This window comes from Chaetodon auriga, chromosome 15 (genome assembly GCF_051107435.1).
Source record: "Chaetodon auriga isolate fChaAug3 chromosome 15, fChaAug3.hap1, whole genome shotgun sequence".
Classification (NCBI taxonomy): Eukaryota; Metazoa; Chordata; class Actinopteri; order Chaetodontiformes; family Chaetodontidae; genus Chaetodon; species Chaetodon auriga.
The window spans coordinates 14370903-14381143 of NC_135088.1; the positions used below are offsets into that span (position 1 = coordinate 14370903).

The 10241-nt window shown below is 42.8% G+C and overlaps 1 protein-coding gene across 2 annotated transcripts in view; it reads left to right on the forward strand.

Annotated features, from left to right (window-relative positions):
* The window catches only part of LOC143332526 (serine/threonine-protein kinase PAK 3), a 28691-nt gene that overhangs the window by 14644 nt on the left and 3806 nt on the right, over nt 1–10241 (forward strand). Inside the window, exons 4-15 of one of the 2 annotated variants that reach the window (XM_076750090.1) lie at nt 1217–1370; nt 1477–1514; nt 4317–4379; nt 5722–5877; nt 5963–6137; nt 6872–6935; nt 7891–7939; nt 8055–8167; nt 9233–9350; nt 9574–9673; nt 9784–9980; nt 10103–10240. In XM_076750090.1, coding sequence (XP_076606205.1) covers nt 1217–1370; nt 1477–1514; nt 4317–4379; nt 5722–5877; nt 5963–6137; nt 6872–6935; nt 7891–7939; nt 8055–8167; nt 9233–9350; nt 9574–9673; nt 9784–9980; nt 10103–10240 — 1365 coding nt within the window. The remainder of the gene's footprint in view (nt 1–1216; nt 1371–1476; nt 1515–4316; nt 4380–5721; nt 5878–5962; nt 6138–6871; nt 6936–7890; nt 7940–8054; nt 8168–9232; nt 9351–9573; nt 9674–9783; nt 9981–10102; nt 10241) is intronic. The other variant, XM_076750091.1, reaches the window with a different exon arrangement.

The window sequence follows — 10241 nt, forward strand, 5'->3', positions numbered from 1 at the left end:
CACTGAGTGCGATGCAGTTTTTACAACTGTTCATAGAGAAGTGTTTTTAGACTTTATGCCAAGTCCCGACAATTAGGTACCCTAAGCACATGTAGTATATTAGGAAGAAATGCAGCGTCAGCACAGCACTGTCATCTGTCTGACATGATCCAGTGAGTGGTTCAATATAAAAGCCACAGAACAAAACTTATGAAGCTTTTAATGATCAGGTTTTGATCTCACGGAGATGTTTATTCAGCTCATTGTTGAGGCCCCAGTGGTGCTGGTTCATTGTGCTGAATTTGCCTTGTTGTTTATGGTATATTTAAAGGTGCACTATACATACCTTTAATTTCTCTCTTTAATGAGCAGCATTCCCCTTTAAAGCCACTCTTATGCTCAGGAACACTGTATGTGTTCTGGTCTATTTGACTTCCAAATGAACAGGGCTCAGTCCATGACATCAGTAAATAGTTCCTTGTTTGCTCGATAAGCTGTGCGCCTGTGACACACAGAGCCCCATTAAGTCAGTTTTAAACCAAACCACTTTGATTTCTCCTCTTTCATGGTTTCGTGGGAGGATACACTACATTACTGTTGATCTGCTCCTTGATCCCACTGCAAGTGTCATCTTTTTCTGAGCCCCTAACACCAACAGAACAGTGGACCATTCTGTCAACTGACAGTTGCTTTAAGTGTAAAAATATCTACCCACAAGTTTACAAAGACTGCATGAATGAGACCCATTGTTGTGTTACATTCAGCCCCCATAAAAGGCTTAATGTCCATTAACTGCCATTAAAACATAGACTAAACCTGTGGAAATGCCTTAAAGGAATAGTAGGACATTTTGGGAAATAAACATAATCACTTCTTCGCTGAGAGTTACTGTAGCTCAGTTTTGCTCTAACATATGTCTGTTAAAGCTGCAGCTAGCAGCCACTTAGCATAGCTTAGCCTAAAGGCAGGGAGGAGGGGGAACTGCTAGCTTGTTAAGGATAATTTGTCTGTGCAGCATGTTGAGGTTTAAAGAGAGGTGGGTTTGGTGATATGTTAGCCTGATTGACAGGCCTCATCCATTCAGTTGTAGTGCTCTTGATCGCCTGTGTACGTCAACACAAACACTACATTTTCCAACACTTTCTGGCTGTGAACTATCAACAGCCCACACTCTTTCCTCAAGCTAAAATTTCCCTTTCGAACCTCTTTAACATTTGACCTCCGTCTGTTTGCGCAGGGTATCCCAGAGCAGTGGGCACGGCTCCTACAGACCTCGAACATCACCAAGCTGGAGCAGAAGAAGAACCCGCAAGCCGTGCTGGACGTCTTAAAGTTCTACGACTCCAAAGAGACTGTCAACAACCAGAAGTACATGAGCTTCACCTCGGGAGGTGAGCAACACAAAATACTGATTAAATAGAATAACAACCGCCAATTCATACACAAAAATTAAAAATCCCTATTTCTTCTAATGTAAACTGTTTCTTTCTGTTTCAGACAAGTCAGCACATGGGTACATAGCAGCAAACACTCTGGTGAGTTGTTTTACGTCACAGCCTAAATAACACACTTGATTACAATTAAGAACCGGAAAACACGATAAAATGATAATCTGACAAAGTATATGTCAGTTAATAATACCTAACTACCATTTAATGCTAGATTTTAAATGCATAAGGGTGCAGTCATGGCCGTTTTTGTTGGAGGTTGCTCCTCTGTCTGTTTCATTAAAGATTCCTTTGCTGCACTTCATATCTTGACCTCACAAAGCTGTCTGGTTATTATAGTAAAAACATTACAAGTACAAATCAGCCCAATCTCTGGTTCTCAGCCATGCGCCATCTCTGCCATATTTCATCGCTTCGGAAATCCTCTCAATTCAAAGTAATATATGGGTGGAAACATATTTCTTCATGATTTATATACACAGTAACAGTGTAATAATCTAACAGGTAAGTTGCAACATTATGTGGCTTTATTTCATCGTGTTGAACCTCTCCAGCTACGCCGCAGTAAATCTTTCTCACTTTGCTCTCGCTAACTCCATCTGGGAATTTCTGGGATAGACTGTGTTACTCTCCAGTACATTCATTGCCTCTAATGGGCAAAATGTGTGTGCTCCCCTCTGGAGGCTTACTGCCCTCGCTATGCGGCATAATGCCCTGAATTTTGCATACACGCCAATCAGTTTGCAGCTCTCGCACAGAAATGATGGCTGCTGTGAGAGCTACTGCTGCTCATTGTTTATTTTTCCAATCGACTTAACCAGATTTTGAAATACCCATAGACAAGCTTTACTGGAGGCTCAACTGCATCTAGAAGGACTCCCGCTGTGCTGACCTCATTCCTGGCTTTGACCAGAGTAATCTATGCTTTGAATGCCTTGGCTTGTACACGCTCAGCCGGGTGAAGAAGTGGAATCCAAGTCTGTTCAGTGGGATTCGCTGCCCCAGGCAAGCTACAGTGGTATCACTTAATGCAAGGCTATTGCATGAAAGAGCTCTTTGCCAGCGAAGGGCAAGCGGGTGTGGCAGTGTGCTAAAAGGTTGTGCAAGCCCAGTGAAGGTATTGGAGAGCATCTCAGCCTTGGACTGTCACAGTGGTCCACGGTCTGCAGAGGTGACTCAGCTGTTGGCTATGGTGCCACAGATTTCATCCAAAGATTGAACCGCACTGTCTCAGGCAAGCAAAACTACAGGCGCGGTGCCAATACTCGGTCTATAGAAGCAAACCCATCATGAGCGATCTGATGCTCTCTGTCAGCTGATTTTGAACACCAGCTTCTACTAACCTGCAATGCAGGTAAATATTTGAGAGCTGATGTGTAGCTTTCCTTGAGCAACATGCTTTATCTTTGAATCATTTGCTCCAGTCCATGTGTACCCTGCAGACATTTTCTAATAAAGTTTGTCATGGAAAAGAGATTACTATCCACTGCACATATTGTAAGATCTTTGTTTTTCATACAACCTCTTTGAGCATCCATCTGAGCCAGCTGTTTCTGTTTTAGATCCATCAAGTGCCTCATCTTGACCTTAGCTCAGTGTACATTTTTAACTGTGGATAATGGTGCCACATGTAGGGACACTGTGCTGCATCTTAATTCAAGCTTTGATCAGACCAAAAAGGCAAAATTGAATTTAGGACCATGTTGTGCCTGCTGCCCACTTTAATGCGCTAAATATGTTAAACACTTTGCTTTTATCATAAACAGAAAGGAAAGTAGTCAAAAAGCCCAAGTAATAACAAATCCTTTAGAAACAAGTGCTTCAGTCCCTCTTGATGTGCTTTAAATGACTGATAACTTGGTCTCAGTTTTTCCTGTGCTCTGTTAGCCATCTGTAGCCATCAGTTCGGTCATATCTGTCATCATGTCATATAAGTTTCAGTGCCAAACAGGAAGTCCTGGATATTTAACTTCAGCTCTCAGGACTCATCTGTCAGCCGACACAGACAGAAGGGCCTCTGTTCATACAGCTACTTTCACAGCATGAACAGTTTGTTTGTCAGAGAGTGTCGCCTTTACCTCGCTACAGCTCAAGAAAAGTCGTCACAAGCTGCAATGTTTATTCATTATGTGGTCATGATGATGAGTCAAATGGAAAATGTTTAATAGTATTATAGGAAACAGCATTTATCCATTCAAATAAATAACAGCAGCCACTTCATTTTCATCAGAGCGTTATAGAGCCAGTCTGTGACCGTTCTCGTTTATCAGCACTGAAACCATTTTCCTGTCTGAGTAACAATTATGTTCAAGTGTCCAACACTGACATACACCACAAACAGCAAATGTGTGCCAAAAGGTGCCTCACAAAGCAACACAAACACATCCAGTGGCGAAGAGAGCTAAGCCTAAACTTTAACACATCAGTCCGTATGTGGGTTGCTTATGTGTATTCAACAGTACTAGACAATAACTGAGTTGTAATCTCATAGTTTTGGTTTTGTGGTTTGGTTTTGTGGTTTGCACCTTTTAACTTGTTATCAGGAAATTTGAAATCAAGCATAAATACATTATGGTGCATGAACAGAAGTGGAAGTTATTGTTCATGTTGCAGCTTCCAAAGAAAAGCCAATTGAACTAACTAAATCAGGAAGTGGAGAGGAAAATATGTTCTTGACTTGGGCAAGGACAGTCCTCAGGTGGCATGATTTGTCTCTATCATGTCCTCTTCTCATGCTGGGAGTCCGGAGGACACCTAACGTCCATCCCTCAGTAGCGTACCCCTGCCCTCCCCCCTCCTCCCCCCCTTTTTCCCTGAAGTCCACTTACTCTTAAACATTGTGTGGATTTGTTTTGAGTAAATCCTCCCATTCTCAACCTTCACATTCAGAACCGACTGCTGTCATCTGGGCCTCCTGTCAGCCTTAGAACCTGCAGCGCATTATTTGACAAGGTAACTCCTCCATATTACTTTCCACATGATGTATCTCTGCATTGGCTTTGAAGCTAAATTTGATCTCCTAATTTTGATTATGCCAACTGGCTAATGCGAAATGCATACAAATATTTGATTTTAGAGGCATCATCACTCTCTGTATCAAAATTTCCAGCGGGAGGGGGGTCTGTGATTGGATCTTTCAGTTTTTAATGCTATAGATGTATTTATTAACTTCCGCAAGAGCACCGCTAATCCTTTATTCCAATGGACCACCTCTGAACTGGTAGGGCAGGGGCGCATGCCACAGAGGGTTGTGATGACTGTCAAAATGCATGTATGAGCTCATATTCCTCACAATTGGATCCACATTGCCAATAATGTGCCTGTAACTTCATTCCCATTGTAGACATTACCGCATGGCTCTGTAAGAAAAAACACATGGCACTGCTTACAGTCAGCTAGACGCTCATTTCTGCACTGCAGTCTTGGCCCAGCCCTCCTTGGAGCAGGTCAGAGGCCCAGTATGTCTGAATGAAGGACTGGGACTTTCCTTCAGCCAGACCCTTTCCCTTTAATCACTAGAACTAAGCTGCACTGCTTCATTTATGCATGACGGGACTGGAAATGGATGAAATGTTTCCATTCCATAAGAGGAAGATGATCCAAGGCTAGCAGAGTTTTGGATGGGGGTTGGGAATAAAGGCTGAGCATTAGGCATAATAGATATGCCTGAGCTTATTAATCACACTTGTTAAAAGGTATCTTCCATATCAAGAGGATGTCTACAGTTCATCACCATATTGCACATCACTGCAATGTGGCAGCATGTTTTTTCTCCTATAGCACACTTAAATATTTAACAGTTTGTTACTTAAGAACCTGCAGATAAACTGCACTGAATGGCAACTCACTCTTTTGTCTCTTCAGCTCTCACTGGACTCATACACATCCCTCCACAATTAACAGAATGGCTCCCGACAATTTAACCCCAGTCATTTATATTTTTTTTTAACACGGTATCACAACAGATTGACTGTGTTTTGTTAACACTGATGACATGCGCTCATTTCTGTCACCATGAGTAACATGTTTGATGATATGATCTGAATCTTTTATATGGTCAATGCAATTTCGAAATTAATTCACCATCACTGCAGCTTGTGTGTCAGAGAAAGTTCTTTTGAAACTCCGCTGGCCAGAACTCAAACTCTGCACATGGCTGGTTTGGAGTTTGCAGGCTGAGAAAATAATAATTTTGTTTAATTTGGGGGAAAAAAAATGAGGATTTTTTTTTTTTAATTCCATGCTGCTACATGGTGCATGCATCCACACTCACTTATATCTCCACCCCCCCCAGGCTGCCAAAACATCATCGTCAGAGCCCCCAATCGCTCCACCTGTGTCAGAAGAGGAAGATGAGGAAGAAGAGGAAGAGGAGGAGGAGGAGGAAGATGAGGATGACGACGACGAACTGCCGCCGGTCATCGCGCCTCGGCCTGAGCACACCAAATCTGTGAGTTTACACGGTGCGACTGGTGAAATCCACCTGCTGCGATTGCGATCCCCTCTGCATGTCTTTGACGCTTTCCTCCACGCAGATCTACACGCGCTCCGTCATGGACCCGCCAAAGCCTCCCACCCCCGTGAAAGAAGTGCTGACTCCTCCAGAATCGCAGGTCCAGCCCGAGAACACGTCCAACACAATGTATCGCCACACTGACCGCCAGAGGAAGAAGTCCAAAATGACGGATGAGGAGATTCTGGAGAGACTCAGTACGTGTCTTTAGAGCTGCACATGAGTTTGTGTACATCAGGGCCGAGTTTTAGAAGTACTGAGGGCCGTAAGACATCTTCAACCAGCCACCAAAACAGTCAAAATTTCAGTTTAGTCATTCATTGAATTTATATTTCTTATAACTTATATTTCCTGTGTATCTTTGTAAATGACTGCAAAAAGCCTTCTCCACCCTGCAAGGAGCTATTGTGGTGGAGAAATCCCAAAATCTCTTCAGTTTTTGAATGCTTAATGTAAAATTTAAATATATGGACTCTGAAAAATATCATAATTGTCCAAAACTGTAGAGTGTGAAGTCCTCCTTCCCAAAAACAATACTGAGGATGTGACCTCGCTGTTGAATAATTCCCTGAGTGGTGGTTCAGAAGACAGGCTGGAAATTTGGTTTCCAGTGGCTGTTTTCCCACATATTACTTTTATGCACCAATTCTGTGTGTTTTTAGAAATTATGCAAAAGAACAGGAAGAACTAATGAAATCAAATGTGGAAAGAGAAGTGCTTTTTTTTCATTAACTGTGGCCTTGCATAGACAAATTACCAGCTTGCATGGTGAAGTAGGGATGCTGCACTTGGAGGCAGGGGATGTTTGAAACAGAAAAGCAGAACTTTTTCTATTTCAGTGATGTTTTCTGTGTGTTTGCGTGAAGGCCACCATGGCTGTGTGCGCCCACACATGCTCAATCATGACATATCTGCTTTCTCTCTGACTCAGGGAGTATTGTGAGCGTGGGGGATCCCAAAAAGAAGTACACACGCTTCGAGAAAATAGGACAAGGGTAAGTCCATCCATGGTCATAAACCAGTCGTTACAGTTATTGCAATGGAGCAATTTCAGGAGCAGTCAGTCTCGCCAGGAGAGACGGAGCTGCAGTGACCACTTCAGTGAGACAGAGGCAGGGTCAGGTTGAGCGACTGCGAGAAAACTAAGTAGAGAGGAAATGAGACCTGTATCCTGAAATGGCCCAGGGCAAGATTAGTCCAGCCATCTCTCTCTTTCTCTCTCTCTGTTCACATCTGCACAGATAAAAACTGTGCGGTTGTTATCTGCTTGTGCTCACTATTTCCATATTTGATCAGGAAGCTCCTATCTTAAACAGCAGATAACAGTCTATTTACTCTCTGCCGGGCTATCTGTAACTTATTAGTACCAGGAACTGAGCGGTATTATTCATAGCCCCTGACAGTGCACAGGTGCAGCTGGCAGCAAAGAGAAAGAGGGAAAGACCAGAAGCAGAAATTCACAGCTGAAGGTTTTTAGTGTCATGAGTTGCACCTCCAAATAAGGACAGAATGGCTGCATACCATTCCTTTGACCAACTATTGGAAGCCATAAATTTCATGTGGATCCAGTGTTTGTGCTCATCACTGCTAAGGTAATTCAATAGCAGTGGAGTTTCTGTGGTAAAATAAGCACTCTTTAAGCCTCTGGCACCAGTAAAGCCGGAATAAAACCGTTTAGCCACGCTAACATGCTAACTCACCCGCTCACTATGTCCTTCCATCCCAGCAGAGTTTGGGATTTTTTTGTTTGGTTGAATTGTTTTCTAAGTTGCACTGTGTCAGTCATGACAGCATAAAATGATGATGAACATACTGTAATTTCATTGAAGTATATGCTAGAAAAACAAAGGACATGAATTGTGAATTTGTGTGATTATCAGTGCCTACGAGTGATTTTAAAACACTTAAACTGCATATCATTAATGAGATTCTGATGTTGTGTTTCACCAGGGCGTCCGGCACTGTGTACACTGCCATCGACATAGCAACCGGCCAAGAGGTAAGTCAGATTCTGATTACACAGCATTCTCATACTGTATATTATTTCTTTTTCCTTGCTAAGCCATCAGGCTTACTCCTGCTCTGAGCCACAGATTCCCTGTCTGTTTTCTCAGGTGGCCATCAAGCAGATGAACCTGCAGCAGCAGCCCAAGAAAGAGCTGATCATCAATGAGATCTTGGTGATGAGGGAAAACAAAAACTCCAATATAGTGAACTACCTGGACAGGTTATTTTTCACATTCAGAGACACTTTTCACACTGATGTCATCATGAACCTGAGGTCAAGGCCTAGTTATGGTCCCTTTTCTTCAGAGATTGTTAGATTTTGGATCAGCTCAAAAAAGAAATTCAAGGCCAACACATTGCAGCACAAGGTGATGTCTTCGCATTGCTTAAAGATAATCAATTTCCTGCTATGTAACAGAGAGACAAGCTGTAAAGCCACACATTTGTTTGTCATTTTTGTGCGCTAAAGGACTGTTAAAAGACGATTAATTGAACATCAAAGTTGCCAATACATTTTCTGATTGATTAATTGACAAATCATTTCAGCATTAGCAGTTTAATACATTAATTTACCTTGCACACATTTACACCATATGGGAAAAACAAGGCCCATACAAAGTCTGATAATACTCTAAAGAGACATTAGCAGCTATATGGCACAGTTATTAGAGCTTTTGCAGTGTATGTACATCATCATTATTATTATTATTATTTGTTTTTGAAAGGAAGTTCAAGGTTATAACAGACATGAACTCATGCAGCAGTCTGACTGTAGCTGATGTTCATTTGCCACTAGCAACTTAAATGCAGTCAGAACTGGGACAAGGTCAATGTATGTTGTTACCATAATGACATTGAGGGATCCTCTGAGCCGGCCTCTCAGATCCCTTTTATTCTTCTTCAGCTCTATCTTCTTCCTCCTTTTACCTTATAATGGTAGTCAGCATTCATCTGAAGGTGCATTACTGCCACCTGCTGTTATAAAACGTAGACAAGAATTTAACTACACAATCATTCAGTTTAGTATCTGTTTTAGTACATTCTGCTGTTGTTCATAGCCGGCAGTAAAAAGCTTGAACACCTACTGTGTGTTGTAATTGACTCTGCATCATGAAGTACAGCTTAAACTGCAAAGATACTTCTTTGTGCTCTTCTTGGGAAGTTTACTTCTCATTCTCTGCATACATACCAGTATGCCTAGATTACTGATTTGTCATTGCAACAACTGAACCTAAAACCACAAGAAAATTTGCATTTTTCTTCTTTTTTCCTTGCTCTTTTTTAGTTACTTGGTAGGAGATGAGCTATGGGTGGTGATGGAGTACTTGGCCGGTGGCTCGTTGACAGATGTAGTGACTGAGACCTGCATGGACGAGGGCCAGATTGCTGCGGTCTGCAGAGAGGTAAGACGCCAAGTTAAGACATCAGCAATACCGCCCACTGCTTCTGTGGCCATAACGATCTGACCCCTACATCCAGGTGGACACTTTTAGACAATGGAACAAAAATTTTTAACACTTCACCCAGCCAAGAGAAAAAGCCTGTCCAAATGTGTGATGAGTAAAGGCTTCACTGATGAGTGGGTGTCGATCAGATTTATTTTTAAGCTTTTGTCTCTCTCTTCAGTGTCTCCAAGCCCTGGATTTCCTCCACTCCAACCAGGTGATCCACAGAGATATAAAAAGTGACAACATCCTCTTGGGTATGGACGGATCCGTAAAGCTCAGTAAGTCTTCACTTTTTTGGTCAAACATAAACTTGGCCAAAGTAAAAGAAAAATGAAAATAAATAATCTAACACACCGCTGCACCTCCCTCCCTCTGTCTCCCTCTGCAGCCGACTTTGGCTTCTGTGCCCAGATCACTCCAGAGCAGAACAAGCGCAGCACAATGGTGGGAACACCCTACTGGATGGCACCAGAGGTGGTGACTCGGAAGGCTTATGGCCCAAAAGTGGATATCTGGTCACTGGGAATCATGGCGATAGAGATGGTGGAGGGAGAACCGCCCTACCTGAATGAGAATCCACTCAGGGTGAGACACACAGTGGAGCCGCAGCACAGGACTCATGATGTTACCTCACTAGAGCTCATATAGTATGCTCTCAGTGTGACGCTGTCATTTGATGGTCTGTTTTACCTCATCCATCTCTCCAGGCACTGTACCTGATAGCTACCAATGGGACACCAGAGCTGCAGAACCCAGAGAGGTTGTCATCTGTGTTCAGAGACTTCCTCAACCGCTGTCTGGAGATGGATGTGGACCGCAGAGGCTCTGCCAAGGAGCTGCTGCAGG